This window comes from Lynx canadensis, chromosome A3, assembly GCF_007474595.2.
Source record: "Lynx canadensis isolate LIC74 chromosome A3, mLynCan4.pri.v2, whole genome shotgun sequence".
Classification (NCBI taxonomy): domain Eukaryota; kingdom Metazoa; phylum Chordata; class Mammalia; order Carnivora; family Felidae; genus Lynx; species Lynx canadensis.
Window position 1 is genome coordinate 62,052,335 of NC_044305.1, and position 14,081 is coordinate 62,066,415.

Consider the following 14,081-nt stretch of genomic DNA (forward strand, 5'->3'; position numbering starts at 1 on the left):
TAATAGAAATGGCCCTCTTCCTTCTTCAGGAAGGGAGGGAGGGTGGGATACCTGGAGCTGGGGCAGCCATCTTGCCACCAGCTGGGAGATGAAGATCACAGAAGAGGGCAGAGTGGAGAGAATCACAGAGAAATGGTGCACCAGGCTTCCTGGTGTACCATGCCTGGACCATACAGAGTTGCAATTGGAATAATCCTAGTATGTGAGACATTGATGGATTTTCCCCCATATACAAAAATTCTAAATTTCTTGGTTCAAAGGATGTCATCTAGGTGTGAGGAAGAAAAAAGTGGGAACATGATATGGTTTCTTTCTTCTGCCAGAAGTCAAGACAAAATGTGCTGAGAAGACACAAGTTGGGAGTTTGGGGAAGGAATGGTTGAGGGGTCCCCAAATTATCACCCCAAAGTGGAGTTCCTCAGCTGGAAGCAGAGAGGGCAGAGAGTACCCTATGCAAATATATTTCTCTTGTGTTACATTATGAGGATCAGAGTTTCCTTTGGGCCCAACACACATGTCAGAAGTCAACTAGAAAAATGATCTAGATCAACACTGTCCAGTATAGTAGCAACAAGTTACAGGTGGCTACTGGACACTTGAAATAGGGCGATTCCAAACTGACATGTGCTATAAATGTAGGATACACACTAGACTTCAAAGACTTAGAAAATGAACGTAATGTCATCAACAATTTTTCTACCATTTGCATGTAGAAATGATAGTTTTTTTGGATATATTGGGTTAAATAAAATATATGTTAAAATGAAAAAAAAAAAAAGGGAAATGGCAAGAAGTCCAGTCTCCAATAACCAACCCTAATAGCCATGAGCACCCCTAGCATTCAGATTTGTGGTCTCTTAATACCAATTCATGCTAAAAGGAAAGAACAAGAGCTTCCTGGAGAAATGGCTGATGCCAGGGCTGAGGCAGGAAATGGATAAACTGGGAACCTCCCAGGAAAGCAATAAAGAATCAGACATTTCTGGGTTCATGCAAAAGGACTCAAAAGCCAACTTGAATAGGCTCTCACTGGAGAAAGATAGGTCACATTGAGCACCTAGAAGATTGTACAAGTTCAGTGTATTGAAACACATCAAATATGTTTGAATCTATGAGTTTATTAATGATACTTTTTTTTTAAGTTTATATATTTGTTTTGAGAGAGAGAGGGAGAATGGGAGGAGCAGAGAGAGATCCCAAATAGCCTCTGCACTGTCAGTCCAGAGCCTGATGCAGGGATCGAAATCAGGAACTGAGAGATCATGACTTGAGCCGAAACCAAGAGTCAGATGCTTAAATGACTGAGCCATCCAGGTGCCCCCATTATTAATGATACTTTAAAAAGAGAGGAAAAAAAGGAGCCCTTAATTGCTTGATCCTTTCTCTTGTAATTATTAGTGAGATTCAGAGTCACAGTTATAAGGAGCTGCAGAGAATTAGGCCTAGTCCAGAAGGGAACTGTGTGCCATGCCAGTAGCTATGCCCTGCTTGTGACCTAGTAATCAGCTGCCACAAGGCCCTTTCCTGTCTTGCGTGTGTGTGTCTGCATGGAAGGGAAGCTATAGTGCTGTGTCTTCCCTCACTGTACTACAAGGCTTCACATATGATATGGGCTTTCATTCTTGCATTATGTGTAAGTTTTAAAGTTATATAGGTAATGTATGCTTGTTGATAAAAACTTTAAATCCTGAGTAATACAGAATATTCTCTCTGTCCCCTATTCTTGATTTTAGATGAGAAAACAGGTTCCAACCATTTTTCTCAATCACTGCTAGTGGGATGCCTGGCTTGCTCAGTCAGTAGAGCATCTGACACTTCATCTCCGTGTTGTGAGTTCAAGCCCCATGTTGCATGGAGAGATTACTTAAAAAATAAGTAAATTTCGAAAAAAAACAAAGTCATTGCTAGTTAGCTGTGGATCAGAAGCTTGAACCAAGAAAGTCCCAAGATACCTCTGTTTAAGGTGGTTTGGGTCCTCCTTGTGCTTTTCTCCTTTAGATAATCATGATGTCATTTCCCTGAAGTTGTTTGAGCTGACAGTGGAGAGAACCCCAGAAGAGGAGAAACTGCATCGAGATGTGTTCCTGCCCTCAGTGGACAACATGAAGCTGCCTGAGGGTGAGCACAGGGGATCCTGGGAAGTGGTCCCGTGGTCAAAGGGAGGTCACCGTGCCTGGAAGGTCGGGGGTGACTTGCACCTGCAGCTTGTGGGGCCGTCTCCTTTCTGTGCTCTTCCACTAAACAACATGGAGCAGGCGCTCCTTCCATTCCACTTGTCTCTGTGTTACAGATGAGCAGGGTTGCTCAGTTTGTTTGTTGTTTTTTATGTTTATTTTTATTTTTGAGAGAGAGAGAGAGAGAGCGAGAGAGAGACAGAGCACAAGTGGGGGAGGGGCAGACAGAGAGGGAGACACAGAATCCAAAGCAAGCTCCAGGCTCTGAGCTGTCAGCACAGAGCCAGACATGGGGCTCGAACCGACGGACTACGAGATCATAACCTGAAGCTGAAGTCAGACGCTCAATCGACTAAGCCACCCAGGCGCCCCAGGGCTGCTCAGTTTTTAAATTGAGGCATCCTGAAAGGGAGAGTCTATCATTTCTGGCTCCCAGAAATGGGTGTCAAGCTGGAGACTCTGTATCTTCCCAGCTGGGTGGGCTCCCTGATTCTGACTTGCTTCTCTCTTGCTTCCTCAGTGACCGCCCCATTGCCGCCCCTGAGTGGCCTGGCCCTCTTCCTCATCGTCTTCTTCTCGCTGGTGTTTTCCGTATTTGCCATTGTCATTGGTATCATACTCTACAACAAATGGCAGGAACAGAGCCGAAAGCGTTTCTACTGAGCCGTCCTGCTACTGCCGCCCCTGTGGCTGTCACTATGAGGTGTGGGAGGAGCAGGCACTGGCCTGAGCATATAGCCTGGCAGGCCTTCTCTAGTCTCCAACAGCTGGTCAGGGACTCTGTTCTGTCACTGGAACTTTGAATGCAGGGACACTGCATTACCATGGTAATCCATGGGGACATCTGACTCTGGTTCAGGAAGCCCACCTACCCCAGGGCAGTGCTGCTGTGACGTGCCTTTCCCTGCAGTCCTTCCACTTGGGAGCTAAGAGGATAGAGAGAATTTATGCGGCTGTGGTACTAAAATCACAGAAAAGAATTTCATAGCTCAGGCTGCCTTGTTGTTGGACTCAGAGGACCCTTGTACTTCATTTTTAAATCTGCAAAGAATACAACACTGATAACTCCCCAGACCTTCAGGCTTCCATTCATTGCTTTTCATCCAAGCCTCTGTCCACTTGAGGAACTTTCGTTAGAAATCTGGATGGAAACTTCTTCCCTGCGTTGCCTTCTCCCTCCATTCATCGTTCTCTCCAAATGCAGCCTGAGCTGGAAGAGACATCTGGATGCCTGTCTTTTGGAGCCTGGGGCTGCAGAACAAACTTGGGTTTTGCTGACCCTCATTAGGTGGCCATGGGGAAAGGGCTTTTTGCTTTGGCTCACTGCTCTAGTGATTGTTCTTTAGCGTGAAACTTGGCTCTCTTGGTTTGTGACTTTCCCAGTTGGTTTCTTTAGGCCCTCAGTCAGGTTTGACACACTTGGTGTGCAAGTCAAGAGAAACTTGGAAGACCTCATGGATGTAATAGGAGTAACTGTGAAACTGCCCAGCTCCATGTTTTGACACCAAAAGCAACATTTGCCATGTGGAGATGTTTCTGGACTCTGGAGCCTGCATGTTTTGTGTTTATCATGATTTTTGGAATCCCACTTTGAGTGTTCAAAATGTAAGGAAGCTTTCTTTTTATAGCCTCGGCTTGGATACTCCCCAAAGAGGAAACTTGGCTTCTTTTTCTTAATGGATAAGAAACTGTTGCTGAACTCCTGTTGCAAATCTGGGAGCAATAGACCCTGGTCATCTGTGCCTGGAAGGGTACATTGTCATTAAGTGACAGAGGCTGAGTGTCATCCACTGTGGGTCAATCCTTGTTCCACTGCCTTATCTGACAAGGGGTCAAGTGCTGCTCACCTGTCTGCCCTGTGGTTAAATTGGCCAATAGGCCAGTCTCCCTGGAGGGCCTGGAGCTCTGAGCCCTCCTAGCCATGTACTTCTGTAGCCTAAGGGAAATTCTTAAAATGACTGATGGAAATCAAACAGTGTCCTTCCTTTGAGGGGTAGGTTTGGGGGAAGGTCTAGGCCTTCTTCTGAGCCCCAAGCCTGTCAACCCTTGCCCTGCCTTCTTTTGGGTTGGGAAAACCCTCAGCTCAGTCTGGAAGGAAAGGAGGGCACCTTGGCTGCATGTAAGTTTCTGTCGTGTTGGGCTTTTTTTCTGTCCCTCCCATGTGCGCAAGTGAGCATCACAGGCCACAGTGCTCTCCTATAGGTGGGAGTAAAATGGGGTCCTCCTAAGACCTTCCCCACAAGAGCAGAGCAGCTCCAGGATTGGGTGCCAGAGCACAAACTGTGACCTGGAGCTTGGCCTTAGGACCACTTAGAACTGACAAAGCAAACGGCTCTTTTGTCTTTTTTGAGCTCAGGGGGAGATTGGCTAGACCCCTGTGGTGGGAGGACCTAGGTGAGCTCTTGAGATAGCCCAGGCAGTGGTGTGGGAGGAAGGGGTCTCATCATGGGGGAGGGTGTGTGTGTGAGATGAGTTTTTTATGTTTCCCCACTCATGGGCTCCTTGAGGGTTTTTAAACAGGATGGGGAAGACATGAAATGCAGTCCCCACCCAGCGTAGGGCCAGCCTTTGAGATATGTGTGATGCAAGGAAACTGTCTAACCTAGCATGGCAGGTCATGCCCTAGCTCTTGCTTTTTGTTCTTAGAAATAAATATTTCTCATTGTGAATGGGACCAAATACTGTTCTGGGCTCCATAATCCTAGGTGTGCCCTAGAGGAGGGAGATGCCTGGTCTGTGGCATGGCTCATTTGTGCATGTACCGTAGGGGTGGGAACAGTGATTTTGGCAAGCTGCTTACCCCACGTGAGCCATTTCTCTCCTCACAGTCCCCCTTTCTCTTGGTTGCCCTCTGACTTCAGAGCCTCTTGGAGAGGAGGAGACCCTGAAGACTAGAGGTGGTGTATAAAAAGGACACTGTTTCCTGTCCTTGTGAGTCTTGCTTTTCGTGTTGTCTTCAACCCCCAAAATTATAAGGTGACTCTCTGTGACAAAACTTGTTTACTTCAGTGGGAAAATGACAACTCTGTCCTTGTTGGAAGTGGTTTCTGAACAGAATGGCCAGAATATCCTTAGCCCCTTGCATATGTCCTAGAAGATAGAAATGAGAGATTGGTAGGAAGCCCAAGGGTGAGGCTTGGGCAGGAGAAAAGCCAAGCAGACCTGGGCCAATTAGTCTTGCAGGGCTGGAAGTTCTGGAAAAATGTCTTGCAGGTGATTCATAGGTCCCTGGAGGAATTTCAGCTCATGGTCTGCTGCAGGATTTAGGTTCAGATGCTGGCCCGTGAGGACAGAAGGGTTGGCAATGCGGGTGTTTGGTGGATTGATGACATTGCTATATATTTTAAGGGGAGCACTCAGCCGAAGTCCAGGTTTGATCCAGTTCATGGCCAAGTAATGCTAGAGAGAAAAGGAAACTGTTAGCCTGAGGTAGTGACCTGAGGCTGTCTCTTCAGAGTCATCCCAAGAGCAACTAGTGCCTTTGTCCCTGTCCCCAGGATTGTCACTCACCGGGGCTGAATAGATAAAGTTGAACAGCAGAAGTGCTATAATAAATATGATTGCAGCGGCTATGATTTTAAAGTGGTAGCGTTTCCAGAAAACGTGACACAAGGTTGTAACAGGTATCCGAAACAAGAACGAGGTGTTGGGTCGTCTGTCCATAAGCAGAGGAGATGTCAGAGGATGGAAGGCAGAGAGAACCTTCAGGTCAAGTAATCTGGACCCAAGAGCTTTCTTTTTTAAAACAACTTCTGCTTACTTGTGTGTCCCCAGCCCCCCATTTCCCCTTCACTAAGGCTGTTCTCTCCTGATTGTAGCTGAGCCCTGAGCCGGGATGCTAGGAAGTAATTAACCTCTCTCCACTTATAGGCCCAATGTTCACCACTCTATTCAAATTGCCGGGCCTAGCAGCTCAGCTTTGTGAATGAGGAAGAAAGATTTTGTGCCTTTGTCCCACAGGACCCTTACAGGGGAGGATGAAGTGTAGGGTACTGGTTGGGTTCTGAGTGGCCTCGCCCTGCTGGCTTGATTAGGGCTTCCTTCTCTGACAGAATCTCCAGCGTCATCTTCACTTTACCCTAGAAACACCATAGGTGGTGGGAGGCTGAGTTCATTACAACAGGTGCGAGAATAGTTTAAGACCCCTTCCCATAGAAAGGAAAAGGGATTTAGCAAAGGTCCCCAGAAGTCTGTTAGAGCCAAGTTACGTGGCATAGTAGTCCTATGCAATAGACACCTTCCCCAGCTCCTACCGACAAGCGCCATTTGCCACCATCGAGGACCTGGCAAGGCCACCAGCCCGTTACAGTCTTCTTCTTGAAGAGGGAGACGTGCTTATACTGGAGGAAGTAAGGCCACTTGGAATCTGTATCCATCATCCTGATGGAGCACATATTGGCGTGCCGGGCTGGTAGAGGCATGTCAGATAAATCCAGCTCCAGGACCCCTGAGCCCAGAGAAATGCTGTCAGCAAGAAGGAGCTCCCTGTCCTGTGGTCATGGACCCTATTCCAGATCTCACCTAGGAAGTCATCAGCGGAGAAGATGTCGTTGTCCCAGATCTGGATGATGAGCCGGGCTGGGAACTTCATCACTGTGGGGTCCAGGCTCCATATGTAGTCCTGGAGGGTGACAGAAGAGCGTATTCCTGGCCTGTCTCCCTTGAGATTGCCCTTGGCCCCCTTAGTAGCCCACTACCCAGCAGTGATAGACTCTCAGAGAAGTTTCTGCCTGAGGCCACATTCCAAGTGTTCAGCTTATAGTTCTCTGAGGAAGCGGGAGAGGGAGCACAGCCCCCACCCCCACTCCCAGTTCTGTTACCTTCTGGCTCTGGACACACATATGCTCAGCTGCCAGGTAGTCCATGGTGAAGATGAACCGCCAGTTGAAGTCGCTCTTCCCAGTGAGGGAGTAGTAGTGGATATCTGTCTTCTGCATGTCCTTCTCTAGCCCGAATAGCCACCTGGGGCGAAAGTCATTTCACCTGGGGTTCACATGTATTGTCCCCCTCCCCTTCCCCTTGTGGGAAGCACTGCTCAACAGACACCAGGCACGGGTGGGAGTGGAGAGATGTGGCCCCAGAATTGGGGGTGGGAGGCACAGGGATGATACAACTAGGGAACTCTGAGGGAACACTGCTGGAGCCCTGCCATCTTTCTCACCCTTTGACATAGATGTCGCTTATCTCGCCAGATAGACTTTTCCCCAGGTCCATTTGGGCAGTTTTCCAAATGATGCAGCGCAGCTCATACCTGCAGCCACTGTAGTCTGAGGCTTTGCTGAGGAATTGCTCCCCAACTTGGTGCAGGAAGACAGGCCTGGGAGGCTGCCCTCCATGCCCACACCAGGCACGCCACATTTGGGAGGATGCAGGGGAAGGAAGCTCCCAGGACTCCCAAGAGAAGGAAGGAATTTGCTGTTCCTTAGTGTGTGAGCACACCCATGTTCCGTGCCCTGGGAAGTACAGTGACGGGGATGAGGTAGGTCACTTACCTCTTAGGCTTTCTGGGCTTGATGTTGACTGGGGGGCCAGGAGGCCCAAGCTTCTTGGGAAAGATGTCCACCCACATTTGCACCTTTCCCTAGAGTGGAGATGGATTAGCTGGCTGGGGGTTGCCAGCCTCTGTTCTGAGCATGCTGTGACCTGGGAGCCCTGTCCCAGGTTCTGGGGTCTGTGGAGGCTGTGTCCCCACCATAGGAGGGTAGGGTAAGGAGATGGAATGGACTTCAGACAGGAAGTCTGGCAACTCCCCACCAGATTCCCTTTTCTCATTTTGGCTGGAAGAATGGTGCAGAGTAAGGCTGGTAGTGTATGATGGCTTCAAGGCTGATGGCCACAGCGGTTATCACTTGTGACTGGGGGTTAATGCTGTTGAGCAGGCCGTGCTCCTCAGCCTCTCTGGACAGAGCACCACAGTGGGGTTGGGGCTTCATTTATTAACCAGCTTAGTAGCCCCAAGAAAGAGCAAACTAGATGATCAGTCCAAGTGTCCAGGTTGCTTTATGTTGTGTAAGCATATTGTAAGGGTATGAAGCTGTCCACCAAGCATAGAGGTCTGTCTTAAGAAGGGAGGGATGAAAATGGTGAGAAAAAGGAAGAGAAAAAACTAAAAGAGTAGAACTACTAACACTGGAAGGTATAGACAAATATATTCTTTCAAACTGACCTCATTTTATTCTTTTGAAGTTGACCCCATTTAAGAAAACAGGTTTAATGAGAATGGTTTATAAAAAGTGCTCAGCAGAGAACTTTGTGTCTGGAATGTGGTATCAGCTTGAGAAATTTGGAGAATGAGATGAGCTGTTCTGGTGGCTGGAGGGTAGAGGGTGGATGATAATTAGGGTGCCCATGGGGATTTTTATTCCTTCTGTTTGGGGTTCCTTGCCATGGAGAAAACACAGCCTGCAATTAACAGGTAAACCAGGGTTGTAATGTCTGCACATCTGACCCCAGGTGCTACCTCCCCACCCTCCCTCAGGAGAGACTAAAGCAGCGTAGGCACTGGCTGCAGCGTAGGCCAACTGGTGTACGGCCTAGGTTTCTTGTAGACGACTTTTCCTGTTCCGAATTTCTCCATTCTGAGTGACATCATTGGAACTTCTCACTTCTAACAGAACATGCTTGTCTTTTGTGCGCATGCATCTGTGAATGCTTGGCCTCCCCTTCCCCTCTCGTCATGGCTATGTCCTGGATGGATGGGCTCCCTGGTCTCCCGATCCAGCCCCTCGAGTCTCATACCTGGTCGATGCCTGGCTGGCTGTCGCTGTATAGTGTGCGGGTCTCCACATGCTCAGGGACCAGCCCCTGGGTGTGCAGGAGGTACAGTGCAAGGCGTTCTTTCTTAGGTCCCAAATAACGAACAGTAGGGGGCTTGGGCTCTAGATGGAAGGAGGTGGAAGGGGAGGGGTCACGAGGTTGTTAGCTTTCCTGTCTCCCAGGCAGGTGCGCCCCCTTCCCTACCCCAGCCTGGACAGTGGCCATGGTTGCCCTCCACAAGAGGAAAGGGCAAAATGGGGCAGGTGCCCTCTCGTTTCGGAGGCCTGTCTCTGTGCCTTCCAGCAGCGTGCTGTACTTCTCACCAAAGCTTTGCAGTCTGAATTGTTTCCCATTGTAAAAAACAGAGTCCTCCTCAGGATTGAACAGAGGCGGAGGCAGCCCTTTCTGTTTAGCATGGCGTTCCAAGAGGAAGCTTGGGTGCATTTGATCCCGCCACCTAAAGGGCCCTGACCTGTGAGGTTAAGGGAGAGGAACAAGTGGGGAGGTTTGGGTCCTGGAGAACATTCTGCTTTGAACTGCAGGATGAGCAGTGGTGGGGGCATGGATGGAGCCAGGTTCGGGCCCTGGTTCCCCAGCCTGGGATGCAACCTCTGCAAAGGGAACTGGGGGCTCCCTCCTCCACCCCTCCCCTATTCTCTTGCCCAGCCTCAGGTGTACTTACTGGCAGTAGGATTTGGAGAGCCCACAACGGGCTCCAAAGCCAGACAAGAGTCGGTTTTCAAGGTCAATGACTGTGGTTCCAATCTTATCATCAGGTGAAAACAGGTCAAAGTCATATAGCTGGATCTCCAGGTCTTTCTCCAGGGGGATGGTACAGCTGAGTTCAAACATCCTAGGGGTGAGGGTGTTGGACACTGCAGACTGCGCACCATGTTATCTACAGGCCTCCCTGTCTAGCATCTCAGCCCCTTGTTTGGTCATGGTGAATATGGAGAGCAGAGCCTGGGGTGGCTGTCACCTGCCAATAACTATCCCCTAGCTATGGCTAGAAACAACTTTTGGTAGGCCTGGGTTGTGGGACCCTGAACTCCTTTCCCAGGCAAAGTGTTTGAGAAGGAGGGTAGAACTGACCACCCTTCCATCTGTTGAGCACTGTGAGACCCCGTGCTAGGAACTCAGAGGTTAGAAAGAAATGCAAGAGTTGTTCGCCTTCTGGAGCTTACTCCTGGAGAAGTGTGGGATTGGGTGAGTTGGGGCAGCTCACATGCCAAAGATGGGATCCACAGTGTTGGGCTGGTACTTGTGCCGGTTGCCAATCTTTGTCTGTCCCAGTTTCAGGATCACATAAGGGTCACACTGGGGTTCAGTCATAGGGAGGGAAATGTGACAGGAAATGGAAAGTCAGCCCAGGTTGGTCAGGGAGGGTGGGGGTGGGGCAGAAGTGAGCCCCTTGTACCAGATGGAGCCTGTGGTGAGGTGGTGGTCTGGGTATCCGCAGCCTGAGGGAGCTCCAGGACCCTGTGGGAGGCACCTGGGCTGGGTGGGCCCGGGGACCATGAACACCATGGGTTTGGGGCTGCTCATTACCAGGCCGTTGGCATCTTGGGGCTGCAGGTTGATTGCTCGGACTATGTATACTCGCACCAAGCACTCCTGAGGGAAGTCCTCTTTCTCACGCCAAACTGTGAACTGGCGAGGGGGCTTGGGGGCTTCTGGATCCTCAGGAAAGGGGTAGACGCGGAAAAGGCCCTGTGTGTGTGTTGGGGAGGGAAGGTGTTGGCAGTGCGGGCCCGGCTCTGTTAAGCCCTCCATGAGGTGCCCCTGGTCTAAGCTCAAGCGAGAGCAGGCTGTGTTGAGGATGGCAGGGATGGAAGGCCGCAAGGACAGGAGAGGGCGGGTGCAGCAGGGACTCCACAGGGACAACTGTGTTTAGGAACAGTGTTGGGTAAAGAACTCTAGTCATTAGGTGAGTTTCCAGTTTCTGCTGATGCGGACCCCCATTCCATGCCCGTCCATCCCTTCGGGTTGGAACTTGTTCTCTAAGGCTTATAGGTTTTGGGAGCTCAACGTAGGCCAGAGCTGGTGTGAGGAGGCCCCTGCCCATCCTATGTAAAGGGAGGTCACTCTAAATCCCAGCATAGGTCACCTTCTGCTCCCCTGCTCCCTCAACTGTTTTTCAAGCCCTCCCTGCCCTATCCTCTCACAGAGCATAGAGAGCCAGGGCTTTTATTAGAGTCTTCTGGTGACAGAAGGGGCACAGGAGACAGGGGCAGCTCAGCTGGGGTGGACATGCACCTTGAACTCCCCTACCACAGGGCTGTCCAACTTGGGCTCTTCCTGGTAGAGTTTAAAGGTCTGGCAGAAGTCCTGCAGGCCTTCGAAGGCGGGCACAGCCTCCAGCTCGCAGTCATACACCTGCAGGAGGGTGAATGGACCCAGGCTGGTGGGGAGAGCGGGCTCAGCCAGAGGGGGACCATTCCTGCCATCAGGGGGCTGAGGGGCCACCAGTTCCTAGGTCTGGCTTCAAAGCATCTGCCTGGTCAGTGGCCCCAGAGTCAGCACCTCCTGCTGCAGGTGAGGCAGTCCTGGTTCCCAAAAAGGCATGGCTGGTGGAGGTGTGGCCTGGAGTCTTAGGGAGACAAGAAGGAAACTATCCCCTCTCCTGCCTGCCCCCATCCCCGCTGGTAGTTCCTAGAGGAATCAGGGTGAGGTTTGCTGGTCTCTGCCAGCAGATTTTATTCCAAGTCTCAGCAGTCTCCCCCCTAGAGGCCTCCAAACCTTCAGGGTGTGGTAGTCTTTGTGCTTGTACTGCAAGGACTTGGCATCTCCTGTGGCCCAGAACAGCTTGTTCCACCAGTCCACTTCATGCTCGTATTCGTCCTGGCAGGGAAGGTCATTCTGGCCTTCAGGGAGAAGGCACAGTGGCCTTCCTCTGCCCAGGGTCATGCTGCCCCCTGCCTCCCTGAGCTGCCCAGAGTCGTTCCTTTGTTCCCTGAGTCTGAGCCTACGTCACCTCAGCTTTGCTGGACTCGAACCAGAACTTTTCATAGAGGTAATCTAGGACCTGAAAAGTGAGAGCAGGAGAGTGGGTGAGGTATGGTGTCCCCTGCCTGGCCCGCTCACCATCCCTGACTTCTGAGGAGAAAGGGAGTGGAGGGCAGGGCTCCCTCCCCTGGCTCCCTTGCTCCTCATGGAGTCCTTTCAATTCCAAGATCGTCAGACATGGGTTTGGGGACCAGAAGGAGGGTAAGCTTAGTTCTTATCCTCAATTCCCACAGCTTCAGATGGAACTCTGGGAGGGCCCAGAAATGCAGAACCTGAAGCTTCACCCCAGGCCTACTAAGTCAGAACCTGCTTTTGCTCCAGATGTCCCCAAGATGCCTGTGCATTCAGGTTTGATAAGTGCAGCTCTCAAGGGATAGTTCTGAACCTTGAAAACATTGAAATCACTGGAGAGGGGTGGGGCTTGAAAAAAATGCTGATACTTGGGTCCTTCCCGCTAGCTATCCTGTGGCCTGGCTACAGCATTTCTTTAAACTCTCGGACTGTTCTAACATGCTGTCCACATTGGGAATCACAGCTTTAGAGTTCTTGTGTACACTGAGAGCACATGTCTCAGAACTCTGTTTAATCTCCGCTTCTCCTCGGGGACAAGGGCTGCTCCCTGTAAATGGTGTAGAAGAAGGTGGGACCTTGAGCCCTTTACTCACCTTCTGGTACTTGTTCATAGACAGCACTGAGGAGAAAGAGCAATCATGAATCTCAGGAGCAGCAAGAAGGGTGAGGAGGAGGGACACCAGCCCCGCAGGGCCGCCAGGGCTGCCCCCACTCCCAGTGCCAGCTTAGGGGTGAGGCTGGGAAGGGCAGGGGGAAAGGGCCATACTTGGAAGCTGTGGAGGCACGTAGTCCTCAGCCCAGGGGTCGCAGAAGTAGGGCTGTAGGGAGTTGATGTTGGCCTGACCCACCACAGTCTGCTGGCCGAAGTCCTGACTGTCCACCACCTTCAATGTGAGGGGTGGCGCGTAGACCTCCTCCATAGGCATGAACTGCAGACCCAAGGAGAGGCCCGGGCATGAGGCCTCCCAGGGGAGAGGGCTGCCCCAGCCCCTGCTTTGCCCGAGGTTGCCTTACCACTGTGAGGAAGAGGACTGACTGGGTGAAGTTGGGGTTGGTCTGGAAGTCCTTGATGGGCTGTGTCTGCAGGGACTCTTCCCAGCATTCTACCAGGAGCTGGGGGGAGCGCACCTGCTTCATGTTCCGAAGGCCCCAGATCAGGATCTGCCAGAACAGAGAAGGAGGGGCAGGGCAAAGGACAGACAGGGCCTCTGTACTGGGGTCCTGGCCAGAGAGAGGGGACTGTCCTGGGAGTGATGATGCATCAGGGAGTATCCAGGGCCCGGGAATGAGCTGGACAAAGTCAGAGTCTAAAGGTTACCCAGGTCTCCCTTCCTGTGAGGGATCAGTGCTTGTCCTCAAGGCCTCCGTGAGGGAGTGCCCTCTGGCTACTGTGATATCCTTCACTGACCTCCAGGGCCCCTTAGGTATCGTCCTTCCTCCCCTGCTGCTTTGTCTGGCCTCCAGTCACTGGTCAGGAGTGAGTCCCTAAGGCTGGCTGCCTTGAAGGCCCAGAGTAGCAGGGGGGGGGGGGGTTCCAGATTTCTCAGGTGTCCCTTTTGCTATCTAGCTCACTGGTGACTCAGATCCCATAGAATTCCATGGTCATTCAGTGTTCTCAAGTGACAGACACTGGGCACCCCAGAAAACATCCATGCTGTTACTCATGAAGGCCTCTTCAGGGGACCAGAGTGGAGTTGCCTGATCTTGGGGGGGGGGGGGGTCTCCAGGGTCAGGAGGACCTGACCAGATTTGTGGCTGGGCACAAAGGTTCCGACGTGGGGACCTCCAGGCTACTGTCATTTGGAGTCAGGCAGGGCCAGGCCCAGATTCTGGCTCTGCCACTTAACCCTGTGTCACTGTGCATGGGCTCTCTGCTCTCTCAGAGCCTCAGTTTTGTCTGAAAAGTGGTCCCTACTGTAGAGGGCCATTGAGGGGCTTGGATGTGGTAAGGAATGCCAAAGCCCTTTGTCTATGACCTGCCACAGAGGATGTCATTAAAATAATTTAACCTATTCTATCAGAGGTTCTGCCCTTCATTCCTCCCCTGTCTCCCTCCATCTCTCAGAGAGTGTC

At 51.2% G+C, this 14,081-nt stretch overlaps 2 protein-coding genes across 9 annotated transcripts in view; one reads left to right on the plus strand and one right to left on the minus strand.

Moving 5' to 3' along the window:
- Positions 1-14,081, plus strand: part of LMAN2L (lectin, mannose binding 2 like) — a 47,938-nt gene that overhangs the window by 25,102 nt on the left and 8,755 nt on the right. For 5 of the 8 annotated variants that reach the window (XM_030310483.1, XM_030310485.1, XM_030310484.1 and 2 more), the window contains 2 exons: positions 1,999-2,118; positions 2,695-14,025. In XM_030310483.1, the coding sequence (XP_030166343.1) occupies positions 1,999-2,118; positions 2,695-2,837 (263 nt within the window). In that variant the 3' untranslated portion in view covers positions 2,838-14,025. Of the gene's footprint in view, positions 1-1,998; positions 2,119-2,694; positions 14,026-14,081 lie in introns of those variants that run through there. The other 3 variants (XM_032592634.1, XM_032592632.1, XM_032592633.1) reach the window with 1 other exon arrangement.
- Positions 5,346-14,081, minus strand: part of FER1L5 (fer-1 like family member 5) — a 53,024-nt gene continuing 44,288 nt past the window's right edge. The window contains exons 35-53 of the mRNA XM_032592629.1: positions 13,023-13,169; positions 12,775-12,937; positions 12,602-12,627; positions 11,905-11,955; positions 11,670-11,771; positions 11,187-11,306; positions 10,479-10,640; positions 10,156-10,247; positions 9,613-9,783; positions 9,254-9,402; positions 8,913-9,052; positions 7,667-7,755; positions 7,336-7,425; positions 6,995-7,136; positions 6,696-6,795; positions 6,428-6,621; positions 6,144-6,253; positions 5,685-5,829; positions 5,346-5,573 (exon numbers count right to left, since the gene is read on the minus strand). Of these exons, the coding sequence (XP_032448520.1) occupies positions 5,346-5,573; positions 5,685-5,829; positions 6,144-6,253; positions 6,428-6,621; positions 6,696-6,795; positions 6,995-7,136; positions 7,336-7,425; positions 7,667-7,755; positions 8,913-9,052; positions 9,254-9,402; positions 9,613-9,783; positions 10,156-10,247; positions 10,479-10,640; positions 11,187-11,306; positions 11,670-11,771; positions 11,905-11,955; positions 12,602-12,627; positions 12,775-12,937; positions 13,023-13,169 (2,421 nt within the window). The remainder of the gene's footprint in view (positions 5,574-5,684; positions 5,830-6,143; positions 6,254-6,427; positions 6,622-6,695; positions 6,796-6,994; positions 7,137-7,335; positions 7,426-7,666; positions 7,756-8,912; positions 9,053-9,253; positions 9,403-9,612; positions 9,784-10,155; positions 10,248-10,478; positions 10,641-11,186; positions 11,307-11,669; positions 11,772-11,904; positions 11,956-12,601; positions 12,628-12,774; positions 12,938-13,022; positions 13,170-14,081) is intronic.